Source organism: Lampris incognitus, chromosome 2 (assembly GCF_029633865.1).
Source record: "Lampris incognitus isolate fLamInc1 chromosome 2, fLamInc1.hap2, whole genome shotgun sequence".
Classification (NCBI taxonomy): Eukaryota; Metazoa; Chordata; class Actinopteri; order Lampriformes; family Lampridae; genus Lampris; species Lampris incognitus.
Genome location: NC_079212.1, coordinates 96,673,110 through 96,699,191, shown reverse-complemented (window position 1 = coordinate 96,699,191; position 26,082 = coordinate 96,673,110). Strand labels below are relative to the sequence as shown.

Genomic DNA, 26,082 nt, shown 5'->3' with positions numbered 1-26,082 from the left:
CATCCGACGTAAAATTTTGCCAGATCATTATGCGGATTGACAAGACCGCCATCGGTGTTGTGCCCTCACAGGGTACCAATGGAAACTGTCGATTCCGCTGTGGCGACCCCTGGGAAACAGGGAACAAGCCGAAAGAAGAAGATGTATAAAATATGTGTGCGTTTGTGTGAGAGACGAGTTGGAGGGGGCGGGGTCACATCTAAGGGCTGTAATCGCGCGCGCGCACGCACGCACTTTCATTTCCGGTAAAAGCTACCGCTCCCGTTTTAGTGGTGTGACGTCAGGGGGAGGGCCAAACAAAGGACAGAAGGGACTCCGCAATGGGAGGTTTGTGCACAACTTCTTAACTAATGGTTTTGCGCCTCTCTTCGACCGTTTAGCTGGCGCGTCGTTGTTCATTCAGAGCGGTGTTGCGATTCGGTGCCGCTGCCGCGCGCGGCAGACACCGGAGGAAAGTTTCTCCTCCAGTCCAACCATTCAAGGTTCTGACAGTACAGCGTCTCAAGTTTCTTAACCCGAACCTCTGGATGAGCCCCGGGACAAACAAAAGCGGCTGCCATTTGTTACCCGAACAGTCGCTTCTGACTTGTTCTTCCGTCAGATTCACCTCGAACACGTTTCTTCACTTTTTTTTTACAAGTTGCAAGCGACTTGCCCCCCTCGCCCCGCATATTCACTACCGTTCGGAAGCTAAATCCATGGGTTGGATATTTAACATGCAAAACAATCATTGCATTAAAATCCAATCGACAGCAGAGTCGTGTTATTAAGTCCAGCCGATCGATGTTCAGAAGTGTGTTATATGTGGAACTTTTGCCCCCTACCACTTGTTGCCAGAGAGCTTCCATGCCCAGCTGCTCGAGGACGACCGCTTCCTCAGAGAGGACCGCAGACTGGACACGGAGCTGGTGGACAAACTCATCCTGCAGCTCAACAGGATTTACCCGCAGATTCTGACGGACAAAGAGGCCACCAAGGTGAGGCCCGTCATACAAGTGATGGTTTCTGAGATTTACCATGTTCTTGCATGATCTAAAGGTCGACAAATCCCGTTTTATCACGTTCTAAGGGGCGTGGCGCTATTACGCGCACGCCACACGTCTATAACAAGCGATAGGGCGATGCGTCAGTTATCTTGCACGGGAGTTCTGTATTTCTGTCTGTGACGAGTCGCCTGCTTCGACCCGCGTGTCTTAACCAGTTCAGAGACTTGGATGTGCCCACCTGTGTTCGACTGGGCGAGCTCCTGAAACACCTGCAGGGGAAAGGTGAGGAGGCGTGCAAGGAGTTCTACAGGGCGCTTCACCTACATGTGGAGGAGGTTTACTTCAGCTTGCCAACACGCCGCCGCCTCAGAGGTTAGTCCGATCAGCCTGTCTGTTGCCAAGATTTTTTTTCATATCGCATGCGGCATTGCTGTGATACCTAGTCAATATCTATTAGAATGTTTTTTTAAGATGCCCAATTATGTGTCTGCTCCAGGATGTATACGTACATGTCAGTGTACGCAGTTAAAATGTGATCTATCCTGTCTCCAGATGCCTCAGATCCGCTCACAGATCCAGGCATCTACAAACAGCGATATGTTCTCAGTGACAAAGGTAACGTCAAATCAAAAAGAGGGAACAGGTGTGGCAAGGACGAAGAGGTGAAGATGAAGAGGTCCTTTATAGAATGGGATGCTGAGTGATATATGTGTAATGTATGATAAAATTGTGACTTGTCTAAATAATGGCAGTAAATCATTCTGCCAGAAAAAGGGCTAAACAACATAATGTCAGGCCGGGATGGAATGAATATGTGGCTGAACTGCATGTAGAGGCCAAAGAGGCTTTTAAAAACTGGGTCTTATCAGGAAAAACTAGACATGGCCCGGAGTGTGAACACAAGAAACACACTAACGCTAGACTTAAATATGCTGTACATTTTAATAAAATCAATGAGCAGGCCATGAGGGCAAACTCCATGGCCCAAAAAGCTTCAGCAGAATAATGTCTATGACTTCTGGAAAGAAGTTAAGGTTATTAATAATAGTAAGATGCCCTTGCCATCCAGCATTGATGGGATTACTGGGCCTGAAAATGTTGCTGAATTGTGGCGAAAACACTATGTGATGAATTGAATGTTGGCGATGTCTCTAACAATGATGGTGTGGTTATTAGACCCAATGAAGTGTGCTATGCCATTGAGAAATTGTCAGTGAACAAAGCATGTGGCCTTGACCAAATAACAGCAGCAAATCTGAAGCATACTAACCATAGAATCTCAGTGTTATTTGCTATGTGTTTTTCTGGATTGTTAATGCATGGTATACTACCCGACTCTACTTTGTCTGTCTTATTAGTGGCAGTAATCAAAGACAAAATCGGTAAAATATCCAGCATAGAAAATTATAGGCCAATTGCTCTGGCTAGTATGCGTTCCAGAGTATTAGAATAGATTCTCTTGGATAGGCTTCAAGAATACATATCAACTACTGACAATCAATTGGGTTTTAAAAATAAACACGGCACAGATTTCTGCATATATGCACTGAAGGAAGTGGTTAGTAAATATAGAAGATGTAATACTACAGTATTTATGTGTTTTCTGGATGCGTCAAAAGCTTTTGACCGAGTTAATCATGGCAAATTGTTTGTTAAACTATAAGAGCGAGGGGTCCACTCTTATTTGATAAGGATCCTGCACTTTTGGTATTCATATCAAACCATGCAAGTCAGGTGGGTTAAGAGTATATCTGCACCCTTCCCAGTGACTAATGGGGTCCGACAAGGTGGAATACTGTTGCCTGTTCTCTTCAATTTGTATATGGATGATCTTTCCAAAAAATTAAAAGTGTCTGTATGACAGACTGGTGGTCTGTATGGTGGGGGGTAGTCTTATTAACCATCTGATGTACGCTGATGACTTAGTCATCCTGTCTCTTTATCGTGCCGGCTTACCGCAACTGCTCAGAGTCTGCTCAAGTTATGGTGTGACATTAAATTTAACTCTAAAAAGAGTGTTGTCATGATTGCTCAAACCAAGGAAGATCAGAAGCAACATTTTCCTTCATTCTTCATGGCAGACCAAGCCCTAAATGTGGTGAACAAAGTAAGATATTTGGGTCACATCATCAGGAATGATCTATGTGATGACAATGATTTGCAGCGCCAGTGTTGCAAACTATGTGCAAGCCACTATGCTGGCACGCAGATTTCATACGTGTACAGATGATGTTAAAACTGTTCTTTTTAGGGCCTACTGTACTCCACTCTATACAGCCCACTTGTGGTGCAATTATAGCAAAGCAAAAATGCAAAAGCTGCAGGTAGCTTATAATGATGCATTCAGAATCTTGCTCAAGCCTCCGAGATGGACAAGTGCAAGTCATTTGTTTGTGACTAGTAATGTTCCCACTTTTCATGCTGCGTTGAGGAATTTTATGTACAAATTTATGTGTCGATTAATTGATTACAGATTACAGGGTTTGGGACACGGGGTGACAGTATCTTTTCTCTTTCTCATTCCAGGTCCTCTGTTCTTTCTAAGTTGTTTCAGTGTTGCCGTGGGAATGGCCATCCTCTATTACAGCAATGGTGAGTCTCTTTCCCTTTTGTTTTTCTCTCAGTTGAAGCATCGCAGTGAGAGGCAGATGTAACAGACAGTACTGGTTAATCTCATTATTCAATCTATGTGACTAATTGATAAACATGCAATTCCACTTCATGAGGTTCTTTTGCTAAAAAACTGTCTTTGCTCCTTAGACACGGGGGTCACGGGGGACAGCCCGGCTCTTGGTTTGGCTGCTCTGGGTTTGGGCAGAAAAGCTCGAGAGGTTCTCATATGGTACACCGAAGAAACCCTTACGCAATAGTGGGCATCTTCGTCGCCTGTTCTGCTGCGGCGATGTTGTTTCTTCTCGATCCCAAACTGCAGCGCACTGTCGGTTCAGGGGTTTGAATGCTAATTTTTAAACATAACTGTCTATTATATTACTCCTTTGCTTTGCTGATTTGGGATAACTATAATTAATCTAAGCTGTGATCATTATGATCTGCTCAAATATGACACATTTGAAGAAAACTGAAATGGTACCCCCCCCCCCACACACACACACACAAGCACAGCTCACCCCACAGACTCTTCTTCATCCATCCATCCATCCATTATCCAAACCGCTTATCCTGCTGTCAGGGTCGCGGGGATGCTGGAGCTTATCCCAGCAGTCATTGGGCGGCTGGCAGGGAGACACCCTGGACAGGCCGCCAGGCCATCACAGGGCACAGGGCAGACGCTTCTTCATTAATTCCATTTTAGACGCTACACTTCTATACTTCAGACAGCTTTTGGCCAAAAGTGACTGCCCTCTCCTGGCCAGTGAAAGTACTGACGTTCCTCGCCTCACAAGCGTGTTAGTTTACCCTGCATCGATTTCATAACACGTCTCCTAATTTCCACGTTTCGAACTTCGATGAGCGAATCTGTTTGACATCTAAAAAGTCGAAAGATGTTAACTTAATAGTACGACTTGATAACGTTGTAGACGCGCTGGTAGCTGCGTGTGATTGGTCAAATCGAGTAAAAAGGCAAGAGTGGCGATGTGCATTGTGGGTAGGCTGGTGGTGAAAATGAAATATAGAAACGCCAAATCTAAAGTAATGAAGCCGAGGAATGAAGAAATACCGGTACGCAGCGGAATAGATAAATATATCCAAGCAGCGACTATTTGTTAAACACAGCCTAAGAAATCAGGGAAGATGCACCGTAATGGAAAAGTGTAGTTGGCTCGCGATGGTATATATACTCCGTGGGTTGCTAGTAGAGGTTGTGTTGTATGAAAGGAGAGAAGGTTAGCACTCCCCTTGACAAGGATGGAAGAGGCCCCTGTGGTCTTCAACACACATACGGTTAAGGCAATGCCACCTACTTCGTGGCATCTCTAACCAAGTTTTTATTATAACCTTTAACCAAAAGTGTCTCTTCACCTCGTGTCACCGACGCGTCAGCGTTTCCCGTCTACTTTCCAAGTGATGTTTGGGCCCTAGTCAATATAAAATAGGGATTATAAATAACTGTTTAGTCTTCTCCTCCCGTATATTGTTAGTCCCCCCCCCCCACCGCATATCGTCAGTATTGATACGTCTCGTGGCAGAACGGCGTCAGTACTGGATAACGCGTGTGTTCAGTCACGTGACCCGCGTGACTCATCCCGTTATAACGTGGAGCTGTATGCTGAGTCTGGAAACACGGAGCCCCTGACAGACCAGCTCATATCAACAATGCTGGCTTCCTGATTTTATCAGTATTCCGGTTTGCTCACAAACAAACAAAAAAAAGGTCCTGCCCAATACTCAAAGTAAGCATGTTGTGAGCTGGTATGACGACGTCCGGCTGAGTCAGAGTCAGGTTACTAGTGTTTAATGGTTAATGTCCTCAGCCACCACGCTCCAATTTCAGGAGGAACCTGATTAGCTCATGTTTTCTCTCACCCCCACCTCATTTTGCCTCTAATTTCAGGTGGGATTTAAAAGTGGGGAAGCACAGGCACATTTTTTTTTTGTTGTAATTTTTGGATAATGAATAATGGGTCACACTGCCAAGCACATGACGCAGCAGGAGCTTCAGTTTTTGACCCCTTGGCTTTTGCATACTTTGTTGGTATATAAAAAAAGTTTTGAAAGAAATTTATTTCTGGATGTGCACATGGGGCTTTTTTTTTTACTTTTACGAACAGGAAAGATTTAGTGTGTTCTGTAAAATTAAAGAAAAAAAATAAGTGGAATGTTATTGTATAAAAATGTACATCCACAATATGTGTCATGGCCATAATGATTCACTGGGGTAGCTGGTATCATATGTTGATCCGACTTCTTACTGAAGTAAGTTACATGTTCTGATCAAGTCATACTGTGGAATTGCTGTTTCTACCTTTTGTGCCAATTAAGCAAAACTCATAGATACAAAATGCACTACAAACAAATTCACACCAGCGATGGAAATTAAAGGAGCATACCGCTGTTGAATCTTTTGTACTGACTGAAACACAATATTATGCATTGTGTGCATCTGGTATCAAAATGACAAATATTTGTATTTTGGAATTATTAGTACAAATGTGTAAAGGTAAAAAGGGCTTTTGAGCATAACTGCACTGCTGGTTGCACAATTCCTCATTACATTTGTACTGGATCTCTTCACAGGTATTCTTCAGGTCTTCTGAAAAGCCATTTAACTAAGCCTCTACATAAAGCTTTATGTAACTCTTACGGCTTCTCTGTTCTTCCCTCTTTTCTTTGCACCTCATTCTGTCCTATATGTAACTGTTATTTATGAAGTTTGTATAAATATCTTAAAAGAAAATACAAGTGGGCTCAGACAAGGCTTGCAGGCTGATGCACAGGTGCTTGCAAAACTGTTAACTGTAGTAAAAATGCCATTGATTCACACGTGTCTTCATTTAAAATGAAGACATTTCCTGTTTCAAAAATATAACGTGATGCATGGATAACACAGTAAAAAATTTATTGTACAGTTGCTTTTTTTTTTAAAAGAAAAGAAACATTTTTTTTTTACAAACTTCATCATAAAATAGCTGTAGTTGGCTGTAATGTGTTAAACAAGATAATACAATGGAGGTTCATTTAAGAGCAAATTTGGTCCTGTAAAATAAGGATAAGTGTAAAGAAAGCAAAAATGTTACTCCATAGGCTTAGGTCTACACAAAATATAACACACGTTGATAGCTATGTACATACGGAGTTAATTTAAATGTAACATGCAGCATAGAGCATACTTTGCGTAGAGCATGAAAGAAGCAGGCGTGGTCCATTTTGGGATGGGCTCTGGAAGCTGTAAACATTACGTCTGTCACTGGCCACTTGAGAGTGACATTTCTCCAGAATAAGGCTCTTCTTCCTTACATGACTTCATGCCAGGCAGCAGGCAGCTATATTTCCTGATACATCCCACAACACTATTGATACAGTATGAGGAGGGTCATCAGCCCTGACCGAGGGGTAAAAAAAACTTCTACATACTTCACCGAGTAGAGATTGTTTTGACAGTATTTTGGAATTAAGCTGTGGTGATAAAGTAACATTTAATTGTGGATTTAAGAACCCCCCCCCATCAAAATACAAGGAAGGGAGCTTGACATAGACATATAGGCATTCCAACTGCACCAAGAATAAGAGCTGAGGGAAACATTAACCATGATGGGTAATGACTGACATGTACTGCTCCTGATATGTGGCTTTTAAGGCAATAAATTAAGTGCACGTGTAATTTGAGCTTGATATTCCTCTCATCAGATGTAATGAAGGTGCTCAATTGTCTAAAGAAATAAAACCGACTACCCCTAATGACCTGGTTAGAAAGGCGTGAAATTCAAACACGAGAGGATTCGTCAGGGAACTTCAGACTCAAAAGTGGAGCCATTCATTCTTGGGACTGTGGTTAACACCATAGTTATTTGACATTTCTCTGGATTAGCATGGCAACAGAACTGAGTTTACACACTTTCCAAGATTCGTTCACAATGGTCATTGAATAGATACTTTTTCCATATGAAGAATTTGTCTACCAGGCAGCAGACAGCCATGATAAAGGTTGGTCATGCACTTTGATTCAAAGGCCGCTGGACACCGAAGGCTGTGATGAAGACGTTGATAACGACGATGATGAACACAAGCGCTGTCGCGGTGTTCTCCAAAATGTTGAGCTTGTTGTGCGTGCTTTCATCATTCAAGTTCCACTTCACTTTGAAAGAGAGAAAGGAGAAGTCAGTCACAGGCATCACCATCAGGTCAAAACGTGGACACCAGAGGGCGCTTTAACAGGGTCAAAGTATTTTTATTGGCCCTTACAGGAAAATTAGTTTCCAGCCAGTACATATAAAACTCTCACACAAACAAAACATACATACACCAAGGCAGACTTGACACATCACTGATGGACAAACAAAAAAACAACAGGACATAGCGGGCAAGGAGAACCAAAGGGGGTCAAATATACAGACCATGGAAACAAACGATCTGCAGACAACAGACGAGTACTATCTACCATTTAACAACCGAATGGCAGTGGGGAAAAAGGAAGCCTTGTATCTCTTAGTCCTAATACAGGGCATCCTCAACCGACTACCTTGAGGGTTACAGCTCAAACTCTGGCCGAAGGGGGTGACCTTGGCACTCCAGAAGGGAAGTAGCCTTTCTGAACACCTTCCTATTATAAAGGTCGGTAAGCTAGGTTGGACTTCTCCCTGAAATCTTACTAGCCTTATCTTACTAAGTCTTACTACTAGGGATTCCCACAGCAACGCTGCTTGACAGATGAGCAGTCTACCAATCACTGAGTCTGGTGACAGAAACCGAATCTGACATATTGCCCTCAGGTATTGTCATTATGTCAACATGCCTGAACTAAGGTGGGAGCATATGGCTGTAAAGAGAAGCCGAGTTGTGCATTTTTTCATCTGCCGTGTTGGTGCCAGCACATCTACGATGACATAACATGTTCTCCTCCTGGGTGTTATAAAGAGATATCTTAAATTGGTAACAGCTGAAGCCTCAGAAAATTGGCAGCCATTTCTTCATTCATTTGCTCTCTATCTTCTAGCACATAATGGCACTCTGTCAGGAAACAGGAAAAGGAGGGGGAGGGATAGGGTACTCCACTACATGGGCAGATAAAACGTTAGACTGGCGAGGTTAATTTCTTCCAGTTAACAAATTCAGTACACTTTTTATGACATTTTGCTCTGACATATTTTGAGAGTGTTGTCCTCAGGTTGGATTGTGAACGAGTTGAATATCAGAGAATCTTTTGATACCTGAGTTAGTGAGTCCTGTGATTTTTCTCGACAACCGCTCATCCAAACAACTACACACTCGACACTGTACTTCCTTGGGTCCTCAGTAATACACCCGCCAAGTGTGAAGTCGATCAGATGAACGGTTGTCGAGAAAATCGAAGGCCATAGACAGACAGACAGACAGACAGACAGACAGACAGACAGACAGACAGACAGACAGACAGAGTTTCCTTCCATTTTAGTTAGATAACATTATAATAAAATAATGAAATAATAATAATAATTTTTAGGGGAGGGTTACTTTCATAAATCCTGTGTACTCATTGGCCAGTTTGTTGCCAGTGGTGATTTGTTTTTTGTCCCCCCCCCTTTTTTTTCTCCCCAATTGTACCTGACCAATCACCCCACTCTCTGAGCCGTCCCGGTCGCTGCTCCACCTCATCTGACGATCCGGGCAGGGCTGCAGACTACCACATGCCTCCAGTACATGTGGAGTCGCCAGCCGCTTCTTTTCACCTGACAGTGAGGAGTTTCACCAGGGGAATGTAGCGCTTGGGAGGATCACGCTATTCCCCCCAGCCCCCCCCCCTGAACAGGCACCCTCATCGACCAGAAGAGGCGCTAATGCAGCGATCAAGACGTATACCCACATCTGGCTGCCCCACCCGTAGACACGGCCAATAGTGTCTGTAGGGACGCCCGACCAAGCCGGAGGTAACACGGGATTTGTTGACACTGATTGGTCAGGTTGGTGTCACAGCAACCTTATGAGCTCAGTCGATCTCTTGATTTTCTTGATTGAAGAAAAAAAAAAACAACAACAACAACCATAGGGGAATTTCAGAGACATGAGAGTGGTGCTCAAAAGCGAGAGGGCCTTAAAGAAAAGTGAGACCAGGTTTTACTTAAAAAAACACCCAAGTTAACGGGATTTTTTTCCAAAAGGCCGAAAGCAATGAAGCGACAGGCGTGAGTCGTGCGACTCGGCTACCCGACATATATCTTAGGGATTTTGCTGCCAAGAGAACCAGGTGTAGACACTTCTATGGTTGAGTCAGTCGTTAATTTTAATGCTTGTTAGACTGTTTATGCAGCTTGCAATGCATCTGGTGTGGTCTTTTGTATTGGTGGTAATGTTTGCAGTGGTGCAGAAAGTCTTTATAATCGTGCTGAAATGTTGAAGTGTGACGTCATACTGTTGGAGAGAGACATTTGTATTATCTATAAATGAAGTGAACTCACGTACAGTACGTTTGTTGTGGTGTGGCATGGCTTAGCAGTATCACTATGTGCAGAGGTAAATCGGTTCATTGTGGTGTTAGATAAATGGTTGTGGGGAGCAGAAGGAGCCCCACGGGCTTAGCCAAGCCCAGGGGCCTATGACAGGATTAAACCGCCCCTGAGCACCACCCAGGCTTGCAAAGACATCAATGTTAGTCAGTTCGTGTCTAAATTCAGGAGTCACCCATGCTCCGTGTCTCCTCTATGAGACAAACTTGAGGGTTAAAAAAGTACCATAACTGCAAGAACAAATTTACACATACAAACGATGGATAAATGATGCTCAGAGGACTTTTGAGGGGCACGGAACTCACCGATGAAGATAAGAAGGACACCCACCACGATTTGAAAGATAATGGAGAGACTTATGAGAGCGACGAGGGGTTTGTAGAAGGTGAAGTCTGACCCTTGCTCCACCACGGCCTTCAGCTGGGAGGCATTGGCCATTAGTAGTGCCACATCCAGCATGCTTTCTGCAGCACTCTTCTTATTGGCATAATTGTTCATGTTCAAGGGTCCCCTTCGGCTGCTCCAGCGGTCCTGTAGCCGTACCTGCATACATACGCAGACATTGCTTTAGAGAAAGAACAATGATACACAGCTGAGGCTTTTGTTAGCCAAGGCAGTGGATGACATTTTAAGATATTCTCTTAATGGCGATTAGCTTTATAGAAATACACTGCAGATGCCACCCTACTACTTTCAGGTTTCATCCTTTTGGATTTTATGATGCATATGTTCCATTTTAATCATACAAGTGATTAGTTACCTTATTAGTATCAACTAAATTGGAACTAAATTAAATAGCCACCATAACCATCACAGTGCTGCTGTGGTATTAAACATTGTTCAGACGACCGTGTCCATACAGACCCATGGGATGTATGGTAAGTGAACGTGCCTATGGTTTAAACCCAAAGAGGAACTGTGAGTACCACTTCCAGGGTCGTACAAAGAAGTTGTTTTGACACTGGCAAGGTTAAGACATTTTTTTTCTTCAAACCTGCTTATGGTTTAAACCCAAAGAGGAACTGCAAGCACCACTTCCAGGGTCGAACAAAGAAGTTGTTTTGACACTGACAAGGTTAAGACTTTTTTTTTCAAACCGTAAGGCTTTGTCTCCTAATTACCACTGCACGCAAAATCACAAGGACATTGAGAGGCCTCCGCCCAAAACCATGACAAGTGGAAAATATGAGAAACAACACAAAGGAATTTGTATGGAGGACACTGGAACTATAGCATATTGCATAATACAACAACTGTAACTTAATTTACTTACAAAAATTAAACAAAAAAGGGGCAAAAGCTCACTGACATTAACATTAACAGCTTGTTAGTAGCATCAAAGTATAGAAGGTGTAGTGTCCATTCTATCTAAATATGACAAAGTAAGAACTGTCCCTGCAGGATTGAAAGGCGATTCCCTCAGCTTTCCCCCATAAGTGATGACACAGCAGTGCGCAAACTTTTAACCTAGGAATTTCCCTCAGATGAGGTCATTTCTATTCACTTTCTTCCTCCCTGTAAAGCGAGGAAGACAAGAGTTAAACCGTTCACTTGTGTGTACCACAATAAAGGCATTCGCTTATGGTTTAATGTGAGAGAAAAAAAATCAGAAAAAACAAACCAAGACAGCTGCAAATGTCTTCCGTCACAGGAGACTGGGGGGGGGGGGGGGGGCTGAAACAAAACATTACCAACCACCCTACTCTTTGAATATGGGTTCAGCAGCGTGTGCCCGGTGTTTCCTTTGGGTGGAGCACTGTCTCGCTTTCCAACAACAGCATTGCAGTTTGCAGCTTGGCATCATTATATATAGAGTTTCAACTGTACATGTCTTTCTCTTTCTGCCTCTGGCACCATGCCAGGCCACAGAGGAAAGACATGTTTCTGCGGTGGACCGATGGTAGACTCGTCTGGTTCACCTTACATATCTGGGCTCTCCTCTCTCTTATGACCCGATGGTTTCTGAGATTTTTTCTTTGACTAGTTTATCAATTTTGTGTATTTCAACAGTGTAATTAATCCAATGGTTATTCTGCCACGAGTCAAGCTTTTTTTTACTGTCTTGACGCATGCTCAAAAGTTCAGGTAACAAAATCAAAGAAGGTTGAATCAGTTCATCTGGACACAACGTTTATTGACAGATACGTTTCATCACTCAACTAAGGGATATATCTTCTGACTGAAGACCTCACTTAATTGAGTGATGAAGCCTTTCTCTCTCAATGAACGTTGTGTCCAGATGAACTGATTCAACTTTCCGTGAGAAGTATTGGTAGCGTTTCAGTGTGCAGACCTCACTCCTTTGTTTTGCTTTCTAATTTTTGTGTTGCATCAAAAAAATGTTTTTCTGGATGAGCACACAGTTAGTTCCTCATTTACAAAACACACAATGACTCCGACGGTTATTCTCAATGGTGAGAATGTCCATACAACAAGGACGTTAGCTAGTGCAATGTGCTTCACAAGAACTTCCCATTTACAACCCCAAACAAAATTATAACAGAGAAAATGAGTCACTGAAATGTTTGTGTGAGCGTCTGTTTCCGTCCATATACAGCCAGCAAAACCTACAAATTCCTATAATGACACGCCGGTGACTTCAGCCTGTTTAAGTATACAAGCAGGCCTGCCAACGCTAAAGGGCTGAAGTCGCTGCCGCGGCCATTTAATTATCTGATTGGAAGATGGACGAGTGACATCATGACGTTACGTCAAACAGCGGCGACGCGGCCGGCAGACGTTTCACAGCTGTTTTTTTTCTTAACTTTTCCCCGTTTCTCTCCGGGATGTTTCACCGCTGTTACCGGGGGAGAGTGTGGCCGTCTCCGCATGGGAATTTGGCAATACCGTACAGCTGCCTGTCGCTAGGACTGAGTCAAAGCGTGGAAGTCACCTGAATTTTGCTGTGACTTCCACTCTGATGCAATCTTCGTGAGATTGGAGCAATACGGTGAATTCGCGTTTCGTTTGTGACTCTGACTCAACTGTAAGATATGCTGTTTGCCCCCATTAACAAACGAACAAATAAACATGTGGCGATACACAAACGAGGGTAGACTCGCCAGGGGCTGCCGCTCCTTTAAGGCGGACATTCGGAGTGCTGACGTAGGCACTGCTTAGAGTTTCCGGGAGGAGCCGTGTTTGCAGCGGCCTAGCAGGTTAGCGGGAGAGATTGTGCTGTATCGGTGTTGTTTTGTGTGGCGAGTAAACGGAATTGACTCGGCTCGATCTCTCCGTCCCCTCATCCCCGCACTCCCACAAACAAATAGATAAATAAAACTTGGGGGGGGGGGTCGGAGTCACGTGGGAGTTGTCAACCTTGACACTGTGTGTAGTACCCCACTATATCAACGCTCTTATGAAATGGGCGTAGATGACAAAGAAAGTCGTAACAAATTCTTGTATTTGACCATTTCGTCACGTCTCTGCAACCATCCGGATGGTTGTTGTAGGTGGACTGTATAAGCTTTTTTTGGGGGGGGGTCACGTGTGCCCAAACTGCCCAGTAGTTCCCTATATGGGCTAATCAACCCTGGAGATTTTGCACGCCTTCCTTCTTTACAAAATGGGTGGGGGGTTAAGCATTGAAGGCACCGTGAGAGGGGGATTAAAGGGACCGAGAGTACATGTACATCTCACAGCATCTCAACATGTGGAATCCTGAGCCATTTGTCAAATCGACTTGGCAAATACATTCAGGTGCCAGTGTTGCACCCATCAAATGAACGTGACACAGTCCGCTCTAGTTCTGGCAACTTCGTTTTCTTCCCGGTACAAATCGTTTTTTCTTGTTTTTGCATTAACAAAACTCAGGACGCAACACAGTAATTGAGCTTGCCGTGCAGTTTCTTTTTGCACCGTCTATCCACAGCTTCCTTCCCCTTTTCTTCTGACCTATTGCGTCATAGCCTTTTAAAGAAACACGATCCTCTCCCTTTACTACTGCAATGCAGTCCCCATACTGGCATTTTTAAAGCAGATTAATACAAACGAATGTCAATGTGTTTGTATAAAAATGTAAATATATGAAAATGGAAGTACATGTAAAATATTTTCTTTCTTTGTTGCTTTGGGATAGTTCCTGATTCCAGGGTGCAACATCCTCCCCCCCTTAAAAAAAAAGTTGCCATAATTTTTTCTTTTTACTCAACAACATAACTGACAATAAAGTTTCAACATACAAAAAAAACATACATCACAGGAGAAGGTGACTGCTTGTGTCGTGTTCAGTTTCTTTGACACAGACTACATTAGCACTTTCTCTTCTTTGAGCTACAGTGGCATTAATATAAATACATAGATCTCTATAATCTTCATGTCTTGAGATGTGTATTGTCTGCAGGTATGCTGGAGGTTCCCCCCTCTGACATCATGAAATGACATCTGGAAACTACCTTATTAACCTCACGTTAATGCAGCTTCACATCCTTTTTTTATGCCATATGCCCAGTACCAATTGAGTCACATGTTAACTCACATCTTCTTTCAGTTTGATATTTACTTATATATTTATTGATATAGAGTGTATCTTTTAACACTCTATATCAATAAATCATTATTCCTTTAAAACTGGTGTCGGTGTCTATTATGTTTTCCATCTCAGTAGATGCTTACACATTTCACTGTATTAATTCACCTCAAAACTAAGCATAAAACTGAATTGTAACCAATTTCAACTCTAACATACAACTGTGCTGTAACTTGAAAATAGATTAACTATTTTACTTCACTTTACAGTGACTCATTACTACCAGTACATGAACTGTGTATTAGGAATCAAAGGATACTGGTTGCAGAAGACAGGGTCATTTCTTGTCAAGGGAGGTCTTCTTGGCTTTACCTCTTGTGAGGGCAAGTCATATTTGATGTTTGCTTACTTCTAATCTTTCACCATGATCCATGACCTTGCATTGCTTAGCTAGATGCTTGAAGACCATGTGTAGTAGAAAAAGGTAGTCTTATAAAGTGTCTTCTCCAGGTGCACAAATAAGGGCCTATTGTTGATTGTTGGCTGTATGGGAGACTCACTGAGTGTAGCAGGTCTGTACACACTAAATGGAGAAACAGCCTTGATGGATGAGAGCTGGAAGACATGAGATAAGGAGGGGAAGAACAGACAACTGTCCTATAAGAGAGACTGTACTGTATTGATCGGTGCGCATTCAGGCACCTGGGCTTGGATGGGTCTGTTCATGAACATATATTAAAACCGTGTGACAATACTGTAAGAGATTTTTGTCACGTTCCTCATTTCTGTCAGCGTGGAATTCAATAATTGCCACGACAGTTTGGGGGCTCGCCCGGGGAGCCCAACTCATATTCTTCCTTTCTTTTATTTTTTTCTTTCTAGTTTCTCCCCTTTATCCCACCCGATTAACCCAATGGCATATGGCCGGAACTCTTGTCAAATAACTCCCCTGGCTCACGTTTCCACAGGAAGGAGATAGTCGTAACACCAGCTTCCTTCAAACTCGTGTCGGCCGCTCACGCCATTTTACACGCTGAAGCCTCGCATGGGCTGCATTGCCCTCAGGCCGCGAAGAAGTCGTAGGGAGAACGCTTTCGGTTGTTTGGCTGCAGGCGCCCGGGTGGGCCAGAGGGGCCGCTGGAGAACGACGAGTCCCCGAACAGTACACCGATCTACACCCACCATCCCTCGGGTAAGGGTGGCCTAATGAACGCCTTACCCCGTGGACGCTCTGGCCGTGACCGGTTACGGCGAGTCTGGGATACGAACCTCCCAGCCACATGACGAGCGGGTTGCAAGAACGGCGGGTTATTCCGCTCGGCCACCAGAGCGGCCCTCATGTTCTTCCTTGACCCACTCTCTGCGCGGAATCTGGCCGGCCAGTCTGGTGAAGGGATTGAAAAATCGCCTAAGACCCAGGAAGTCTACCTCCCCGAGGATAACTCGTAGTCGACTCCCGGGGTTGAGAAGGGAGTTGTGCGATTGTGGGGAGAGGAATTGTATGATACGGCGTTTTTTTTTAATTTAAATGAGGATACAGTACTGAAGACCACGTGGAGACGTGTGAAGGTAACGACGTTCACTTAGGGGTGACGACCCACTGGCAAAGGAAATAATGAATAGTATCAATTGAATTGTCGCTACAGGAAATTCCCGGGTAAGCGAGTGAGTGCAGGGTGGCAGTATGGGGAAAAACCAAAGCAAACCTTTGACTGACAAGTCCTGTTTGACAGGATGTGCGAAAATGATGTGTAAAAAATACGGTGGTGACCCCTGTAATCGGCTTTCAATGTGGGGAAGGAGATTTGGATTTTCTGAAACTGGTAGTTTTACTGTAAACAAGTTACAACAATTGCAGGATAATATGGGGAAATGTGAGAAGAAGAAAGGCAAAGTTAAAATGGATTGGAGGGCATTAATGATGTGGAAAGCGGAGGCTGAGAAAAAAGGACAGCCAAAGAATAGTGAGACAAGAGATAGAAGGTTGGGGGGGGGGCAATTAATCACTGTCCTCAGCTGTCACAGAAGGACCTGGATCTCCTCCCCGTCTCAGCCGCTCATCAGAGACCCGTAGATCAGCGGCAACCTGCCGCAGACCGACGACAGCCCGCCCGTCTATAACCAGAGGCCCGAGAACCGCTGGCTGCAGCAGCAGAGTCCGTCACTCAGAGCCCAGCGACCAACCCGCCCCCATGCAAGGCGACTACGGCCGAGGTTGTGTCCTCGCAAGGTGAGTCTGAAACATCAAGCCCCATTGCTGGAAGAACAAGCGCCAATATGTTGCTCGAAATTGTACATCAACGCAGACCGACGGTGAGAGAAATCAAATCTCTCTTAATGCGCAGCATGAAACTGAAATGGGGCCGAGTGCAGGGGGGCTAGGGCCGAGTGCAGGGGGCTGGGGCCGAGTGCAGGGGGTCTGAGGCCGAGTGCAGGGGGGCTGGCCAGATGAAACTGACCGCTATGACTGGCAGACAATGCAGGTTATTGGGACTATGTGACAGAATGTGGCAGAACGAGAGACGGTTTCCCGGCCACCATGAGATGGGGGACAACAAAGGTCTGTCGACAGCAGCCTGGAGAGACTGTGTCTGACCTTTTAGTCAGACTGACTAAAGTTTTCAGGGAAAACAGCGGTCTGGCACCAGCGCTGCTTGACGAACGAAATGACTCCCCATATGAATGGCAGTTCAACATCTGTTTCCTGGACGGCATGGAGGAAGAAAGCGGCCGTCAGCTGGCACAGTTCCAGACTCAGCAGAGCCCCAACAGGGGCAGAGGGAGAAGCAGAGGGCGAGGCGGTCCCCCTCGGAGCAGAGGCTGGGGGCCCTGCAATGCAGGCCCTCGAGACGAGGGGTGTTGGAACTGTGGGGCCCCTGATCATTGGGCAGAAGACTCCTGAACCAAGAAAGAGACTGGAAACCCACTGGACACACGCGGTGTGCACACTGAAGATGAAGTGTGACTGGCGGCGGGGACGGGGGGAGATTCCGGAGTCTGGTGAATGCACCCCCTGACACCACACACACACACACACACACACACACACAAACACCAAAACATACACCAACACACACACCAACACATACATTAACACACACATACATTAACACAGGACAGCCTAATAAAACAAAATGAATTTCAAGTGCCCCCGAAACTGAGTGGTAGATATATTGACACTGTAGGAGCATCAGGCGCTGCAGTGAGAGAATTAGATACCATGCCATTGTCGGTCGTCACAGAAGACGGTGACAGAATAAAACACTCTTCTCTCTTTTCCAAATGTTGCCCTGTAAACGTGTTAGCCGGAGCCGTGATGTGTGCACTGGACTTGGTATTGCATTGTACAGAGGAGGGAATTAGGGTCACTAGAGTATCAGACATCCCAGGTCAGTATGTACAATTGTACATACACCAATGGATCCCATTGGTGTATGTACAATGGCTTGCCGTGCTGCCATCGGGGCCGAGATCAATAACCTCTGATTTGCTTAAATTGGCGCATACTCGCATATCACCACAGCACACGTTCATGTCACCACAACACACGTTCATGTCACCACAACACGCATTCATGTCACCACAACACACGTTCATGTCACCACAACACGCGTTCATGGAAGATTCTGATTTGCATGTTGCAGCCAACGTAAGTGAAGGAGTTGATGAGGGATCTGAAAAACTTTGGTTCAGGCAAGGGGAAGAAAGTGGTCTTATGACTAGTGATGGGATGTATTGGGATGATCATATGTGTGCACTGACGGTTGTGCCGACCCCCGCCATAACTCAGCTCCACTGGGTGTGTAACTCAACACCACGTGTGCCTCTGGTCAAAACAGTTGGCACCCAGTGGGAGGATTTAGGGCCGTGGGTACCTCAGTGTTCACAAGTCCACATGTTGGAGACAAGGGGAGGAGGAGGGCAATACTCACCCCGAATGCAAACATACATTTCAACATTTCAGAGCACTTTTATGGGAAAACGGACTGTGGATTTAACACAGAGCAGTAAATTCAACTTGAGGGGGTGGAGAAATTCCCCCAGTTAACCACTTACTCACCACAGTTGCAAAAGTGCCACAATTTTTTACGGATAATTAGGATGTGGGGATTAGTTAAAGGGGCTGAACCCCTCCATGTGACACCCAAGAGCACGTACCATTCATGTCAGGCACAATATCTGCCCAAACCAGGGGTAGTAATAGGTATAACACCAGTGTTTAACAGTTTGCTGGCAGCAGGAGTCATTATCCCACGTGTTCACCAGTGGGGAGGCCTGTCTTTCCTGTTAAAAGAAAAAAAAAAAAAGAGGTAAGGGGGCAGAATCAGCCAGCACGGTGGCGATTCATGCGAGATTTACAGGCAGCAGTGTCTGTGTGCACCCGGACTCCCAGTATTGGTTTGCTTTTGCATTTCAGGGCCAGACATATACGTGGCCCAGGATGCCACCAGGTTATGTTGAGTCCCCAGTGATCCGCTCTCAGGTTTTGCATGCAGGGCTGGAGAGTTTAGAGCTTCCAGCAGGGGGGAACGCTGAGATTTGCTGTTCGTCGGCAAAACCAGCTTGTGAAGTTGGTACCATTGCGTCGCTAAAACAGCTAGCAGAACAAGGCCGCAAAGCTAGCTTGAGTAAACTGCAATTTGTTCAGGAAAAAAATCATCTTCCTAGGGCATGAGATCTCTAAAAATAAGAAAATAAAAATAAAAAGGGTAAAACATTGAGCTCAAAAGTAGTGGAAGCCATCCTCAAAATTAGAAAACCTTGTGTAACCCACATGATTACATGTACCCTGTGACGTATGTAAGTTCCACGAGTAGCCTCTAGGAGGCACACGAGCTACAGAGTTTAAACCATGCAAACAACCGTCGACAATAGAGAAGAGAAATACGGATATTTAGAAATACGGACAACTTTGACTATGGATACCTGAATTATTGATATTTGAACTACGGATATTTGAGCTACAGGACATTTGAACTACGACAAAAAAGATCCCTCCCACGAAGCTTCCTTGACAGATGATCTCCCGTTGAAGGAAGAAGGAAGACTCTTTTCTCTTGTGTTTTGTACGCTGCTGGAATCCTGACTGGTTTTTTTAGTACCCCGAACAACCCCCCTTGCTACACCGTTTGGAACCCTTGGATACCCCCTTTGGATTGCCCCCATCATCGCCCTGGATTTGGATTCATCATCATCGCCTCTACATTAACTTGCCCCTGTGATTGTGGTAGGATCTGGACATTGCACCTTGCACAGATTGGAAGACTGAATCATTCCCCCTTTTCTTTTCTTTATTATTTTCTTTGAGTGCACTCATACTTTATTTTGGATTATTTTCTTTAATTTGTTAGTGTAGAATATGGCTGCATAAGTAATATATTAGAAGGGTATAAAATAGAATATAGATAGATATAGACAATACATAGAATATTAGGAAGAACTTTTAAAAAGTATAATAGAGTAAAATATATATATATATATAACACATCTAATTTAGTATTGATATTGAAATAACTTTACTTTGAACTGTTGAAATAAATTGGTTTTTTTATTGTAAACTATACCCACGAGTGTGTGTGTTGTCTTTGGGGTGAGTACTAGAATCCAGTCTAGAAAAAAACCTACACCAATCTCCACTGAACTTAGACATTAGACTGTAAACTGTCCCTGCGCAAGCATAGGCCCATTCCCCTGTCGTGCAGGTTACAGAAAGTTGGCGAGCCAGCCAGGAGATTGGTTAATTAGCGTTTCAGGCCATATACTACCCCACTGACCACACCTCTCTATAAAATACTTGATTATATATTTTTTTATTTTTGAAAATAACACAGTCAATATGGATCTTTGCAATCAGTATAAAGTCCATGGACAAAACTGCTTATTAGTTGAAGGTGTCAATGAAATGAGCTCTGCCGAAACGATAATAAGCTTCTTCGAACAACATGGGAAGATCTCATCCTGCATCAGAGTTGCGGATGAGCCCAACCAACCTAATGGTAGGGTATTAATAGAATTTGAGTGTGAAAAGTCAATCACCAGGATAACCCCAGATACCCTTGGCCTTATACCTAGCCCTGTTGATCCAACTACTCTATGGAATGTCAGAACAATTAGACAAATATGTCAAGAGGAAATAGGCAAAGACTTAGCCCAGCAATATCTCGAAGAACTCAGCGCTATTGGTGGTAGTGCCATGTCAGGCTATGCCTCCATCTTAGAAAATGAACTGAGACGCATTCGGTCTACAGCATCACAGAAAACTGACAACATGTCTTTACCGGATCACAGCCCTATGCAGGACACTCAGCCTAACATTGATGTTGAGCACATGCCTAGCATGACCCAGGAATGTAACAGACGGCCATCTATATCTGACATTCACCGTGCTCCAACCACACACTCATCCGTGCGTAATTCAATGAGCCTTGAAGGAGACATCATTAGTCCCCCGAGTATCCAGAACATAGTAGTAGAACATGTTATTAAGAATGAGTCAACACAACCATACAGTAGCCCAAGTAAAATTCGAACCTTCTCAGGTAGGCTTCCAAAGCCAAATGGGGAAGTAGATTATGAAGCTTGGAGAACTCAAGTTGAGCTGCTTCTAAGTGACACCTATGTCACCGATTCACAAAAAATCAGAAAGGTTCTAGAGAGTTTGGTTGGTCCAGCTTCTGACATGGTGAAACCACTTGGTGTCAATGCAAACCCTGTTGCGTACGTAAACCACATCGAATCAGCCTTTGGAGTCGTAGAAGATGGAGAAGAGCTTTTTGCTGCATTCTTGAGTGCAAACCAGAATTCTGGAGAGAAGCCATCTGATTATTTATTCAGACTTCAGACCCTCCTCACTAAAGTCATCTCTAGAGGGGGAGCTTCACTTGTAGATTCAGAAAAACACTTAATAAGACAGTTCTGCAGAGGATGCTGGGACCACTCGTTGATTTTAGGTCTTCAGCTTGAACAGAAAAAAAATAGCCCACCCTCATTTCCTGAATTGCTTCATCAGCTTAGGACAGAAGAAGGCCGTCGTTCAGCTAAACTAGATAGGATGAAGAAACATCTAGGGAGCTCAAAAGCTTCAGTGCATGCCCACACTGTTTATGGAATCGAAGCCCCAGCCGAAAACAAAAATGAAGACACACAGAAACTCCACGATGAGGTAGCTGAGTTAAAGAAACAAATTGCAACCCTGTCCATCAAGGAAGAACCACAGCCAAACAGAACTCAGATTGAAACCAGCTGTATGGTCGCGAATGCCTCCACACCTCGAATTTACACGCCTCGTTTTCCCAAGCCATGGTTCTGCTTTAAATGTGGTGGAGATGGTCACATTGCTGCCCACTGTGTGAGTGCCCCCAACCCCGTTCTTGTCCATCAAAAGAACACCGAGCTGAGACAAAAACGTGAAGCTCACAGGAATACGCATACCTTCACCTCCATGCCTTTAAACTAGTAGCAGCTCCTGTTTCGGGACGTTCAGGAGCTAAGTACCAGCATAAGAGTCCCAAACCCATTAATGATATTATGAATAGAACCCAGACAAGAAAAAATAGATACAGAGAAAGATACCGAAATAGCCAATCCCTTCCCTGTGAACTTGTAGGGCCACGCTGCACTGCATCTGTCTCCATTGAAGGAATAGAATGTGAATCAATCCTTGACACCGGTTCCCAAGTAACAACCATTTCAGAGACATTCTACTTGAACCACTTATCGTTCCTCCCCATCCAGCCCATTCAGACTCTTTTCCAGATAGAAGGTGCAGGTGGCCAACATGTTCCTTACCAGGGTTATATCCAAGCCCTCATCTCCTTCCCCAGCAGCATCACTGGCGTAGCTGAACAGGTCTCTTCATTAGTTCTCATTGTGCCAAATTGCCATTTTAACACTCAGATTCCCCTATTGATTGGAACCAATGTCCTTGACAGATTATATGAAGGTGGCATAGAAAAGCATGGAAGAGAATTCTTACAAAGGCCCAATATCAATAGTGACTGTATCTTGCTGTTCCAGCATGTTGCCCTAAGTCATCAGGAAGAGATTTCAGCCAATCATGTTAAGTTGCATGGACGCCATCCTGTCACCATTCCACCAGGAAGAAAAGTGTCTGTCTTTGGAGATGTCAGAGTGAAGAAACATTTCCCACGTTCCCTTTTCGTGGTCGAATCCCCTGAAACCGTTTCCTTACCTGGTGGAGTGTTCGTTGAAAATTCCTTGATAGAAACTCCACTTCGATCTTTAAACAAGATTCCTGTCATTCTCAGAAATGTGACTGATCGTAGTGTCACACTGCATCCAAGGCAGGTGATAGCTGAAATGATGGTAGCACAGTATGTGATGCCGTCTGAATCCCAAAATATGACTGTGCCTGACATCCCTCAGTCTCAGAGTAACACCACCAACTTTGATTTGGAAGATTCCCCCATTCCAGAAGAGTGGAAAAAACGGATCACACACCAGCTGAACAGCATGCCAGAGGTGTTTGCTGTTGATGACTTGTCTCATGGTCATACAACTACAGTAAAACATCGCATCCGACTCCAGGATGAGGCCCCTTTTAGAGAGCGACCCAGACCCATTCATCCCTCTGACAGAGAAGCTGTCAAACAACATCTAAGAGAGCTGCTAGACGCTGGAATTATTCGCGAGTCAGAGTCTCCATTTGCTTCCCCCATAGTCGTTGTCAAGAAGAAGAATGGTGCAATAAGACTCTGCATAGATTTCAGGAAGCTGAACACGAGAACGATCAAAGATGCCTATGCTCTCCCCAACATCGAAGACACCTTCTCTGCTCTTAGTGGAGCCAAATGGTTTTCTGTCATGGATCTGAAGTCAGGGTACTATCAAGTAGAAGTTGCAGAGGAAGATAAGCACAAGACCGCTTTTGTCTGCCCTCTAGGCTTCTATGAGTTTAATCGTATGCCCCAAGGTGTGACAAATGCACCAAGCACCTTTCAGAGACTGATGGAGAAATGTGTTGGAGACCTGCATCTCAATGAAGTACTAGTATTTCTGGATGACCTGATTGTCTTCTCTGACACACTAGAAGAGCACGAGGCCAGATTGATGAAAGTGTTGAACCGGCTCAAAGACTATGGCCTAAAGTTGTCCCCTGAAAAATGCCATTTTTTCCAGACTTCTGTTAAATACCTTGGCCATGTTGTAGATGCCAATGGAGTCCACACAGATCCAAGCAAAGTCTCTGCTTTGAGAGAATGGCCTCAACCCACCAACAGAAAAGAGCTCAAATGCTTCCTAGGATTTGCTGGATATTACCGACGTTTTGTGGAAGGGTACTCTAAAATAGCAAAGCCATTGAATGCTCTAACTGCTGGTTATGTTGCTCCAAGGAAAAGAGGGAAGATTTACAAGAAGGACAGGGTCAAGACTTCCATCAATCCCACCTTACCTTTTGGAAATGAGTGGACTGAAGAGTGTGACGTTGCTTTTAGAACTCTCATAGATAAACTGACTTCGGCCCCTGTTCTTGCCTTCGCCAATCCCAATCTTCCTTACGTCCTGCATACTGATGCCAGCCGCGATGGTCTCGGTGCTGCGCTCTATCAGGAACACGATGGGAAGCTGAGGGTTGTAGCTTATGCCAGCAGAGGACTATCCAGAAGTGAACAAAACTATCCTGCCCACAAGCAAGAGTACCTCACCTTGAAATGGGCCATCTGTGAGAAATTCCATGATTACCTCTATGGAACAGAATTTCAGGTTTTAATAGACAATAACCCCCTAACTTATGTGTTGACCACAGCAAAGCTTGATGCAGCAGGACATCGCTGGTTAGCCGCTCTGTCAACCTACAGATTCACCATAAAGTATAGGGCTGGGATCAGCAATCAAGATGCCGATGGGTTGTCCAGAAGACCCCAGAGTCCGTCAGAAGAAGATGAGGAGTTCAAGCAGGAGAAAGCGAGGATAGAAGAGCTGAAGCAAAGGGTTTTGGATGGAGAAAGCAAAACTGTTTCTGGTGACATGCTGTCTGCTTTATGTCAACGCCACTCTGTGACCACTTTGGCTGACTATTTGCAGCCAGAACTCCCCATTCTTGCTGAATCCTTAGCTTTAGATGCTTCTGCCATCCCTGATGACTTTGTGTTCTCTGGACAAGGCACCCTCCCTGGAATGACTCACAATGACTGGTATCAGTCTCAAAGACAGGATCCATCTATCAGACGTGTGATCAGTTTCATTCAAGGAAACCGAAAACCCACTTTTCAAGAGATGTCCTCTGAACTGTCAGAAGTCAAGCTGCTCCTTAGAGAATGGAATAGACTAGAGCTTATAGATGGAGTACTGTTCAGGAAATGTCTTGATCGTGGGAATCAGATCTATCAGCTGGTGCTGCCTAGTAGCCACAGAGAAAGAGCATTGCAAGGCCTTCATGATGAAGTCGGTCATCTTGGCGCTCAGCGTGTCCTTCATCTTGTTCGTTCCAGATTTTTCTGGCCAAAGATGTTTCAGTCTGTTGAACAGAAGTGTAGGACTTGTGAAAGATGCGTGAGGCGGAAAGCCAATTCCCAGCATGCTGCTCATATGGAGAATATACAGACCAGTTATCCCCTTGAACTGGTGTGTATGGATTACCTCTGTATTGAGCCTGATAGTAAGGACACTAGAAACATCCTCGTCATCACGGATCACTTCACCAAGTTTGCCGTTGCCATCCCCACGAAAGACCAAAAGGCGAATACGGTTGCCAAAACACTGTGGGAAAACTTCATTGTACAGTATGGTTTTCCAAGTCGCCTTCTCAGTGACCAGGGGAGAGATTTTGAATCCCACACCATCAAGGAGTTGTGCTGTCTGATTGGAACCGAAAAGATCAGAACCACGCCATACCATCCACGTGGAAACCCTGTCGAGAGATTTAACAGGACCCTTCTCAGCATGCTCGGGACGCTAGAAGACAAGGATAAATATCATTGGAGGGACTTTGTCAAACCGCTAGTCCATGCATACAATTGCACGAAAAATGACACCACAGGCTACTCTCCATATGAATTGTTGTTTGGTAGACAGCCAAGACTACCCATTGATCTGGTTCTAGGTCTTACACCAGACCAAATTGGATTCAAGTCGCATTCAGAGTATGTTAAACATCTTCGACAGCGCCTCCAAGACAGCTATGCACTTGCTTCTGAAAGCTCTAAGAAGATGGGAGAGAAGAATAAAGCCAGGTTTGATAAAAAGATCAGAGCCGCAGAACTTGTTACCGGAGATAGAGTCCTGGTGAAGAATGTCAATTTAAGAGGAAAACATAAACTTGCGGACAGATGGGAAAAGGAAGTCCATACTGTGGTGAAGAGGATGGGAGATGGCCCAGTGTATGTCGTCAAGCAAGAACAGGGTGAAGGTCCACACCGTACCCTTCACAGAGACCTTCTTCTGCCCTGCGGCTTTCTACCTGTTACAGATAAAGTCTCAGAACCTGACACAAACTTACCAACAAGGAGGCTGAGACGCAGGGAAACAGTCTCGCAGCAGACCAGGCACGACAATATTGTTGACCCAGATA

The 26,082-nt window shown here is 44.6% G+C and overlaps 2 protein-coding genes and 1 non-coding gene across 4 annotated transcripts in view; 2 read left to right on the top strand and 1 right to left on the bottom strand.

Annotated features, from left to right (window-relative positions):
• The first annotated feature begins 300 nt into the window (after positions 1–300).
• On the top strand, positions 301–6,248 carry card19 (caspase recruitment domain family, member 19). 2 transcript variants are annotated; one of them, XR_008809878.1, is made up of 7 exons: positions 301–327; positions 838–977; positions 1,202–1,358; positions 1,539–1,601; positions 3,513–3,578; positions 3,747–3,936; positions 6,183–6,248. XR_008809878.1 is itself a non-coding variant. In XM_056275276.1 (6 exons), exons 1-6 carry the CDS (start codon positions 321–323, stop codon positions 3,854–3,856), a joined length of 543 nt encoding a protein of 180 aa, XP_056131251.1. In that variant the 5' UTR covers positions 301–320; the 3' UTR covers positions 3,857–6,248. The 2 variants fall into 2 exon arrangements, 1 of the variants encoding a protein (XP_056131251.1); XM_056275276.1 differs by having other exon boundaries at positions 3,747–6,248.
• On the top strand, positions 4,810–4,937 carry LOC130108635 (U6atac minor spliceosomal RNA). Its single transcript, XR_008809945.1, has one exon. It is a non-coding gene; the product is annotated as a U6atac minor spliceosomal RNA (small nuclear RNA).
• Positions 6,249–6,400: 152 nt separating the features above from the next.
• The window catches only part of LOC130108371 (ninjurin-1-like), a 33,935-nt gene continuing 14,253 nt past the window's right edge, over positions 6,401–26,082 (bottom strand). Inside the window, exons 2-3 of the mRNA XM_056275277.1 lie at positions 10,390–10,627; positions 6,401–7,740 (exon numbers count right to left, since the gene is read on the bottom strand). Of these exons, the coding sequence (XP_056131252.1) occupies positions 7,595–7,740; positions 10,390–10,627 (384 nt within the window). The 3' untranslated portion in view covers positions 6,401–7,594. The remainder of the gene's footprint in view (positions 7,741–10,389; positions 10,628–26,082) is intronic.

What these genes read in the sequence shown, in the direction of transcription:
- card19 (XM_056275276.1), top strand. An exon ending in CGGACAAAGAGGCCACCAAG is followed by an intron (nt 978 to 1,201) that starts GTGAGGCCCGTC and finishes TGTCTTAACCAG; the next exon opens with TTCAGAGACTTGGATGTGCC. An exon ending in CATCCTCTATTACAGCAATG is followed by an intron (nt 3,579 to 3,746) that starts GTGAGTCTCTTT and finishes TTTGCTCCTTAG; the next exon opens with ACACGGGGGTCACGGGGGAC.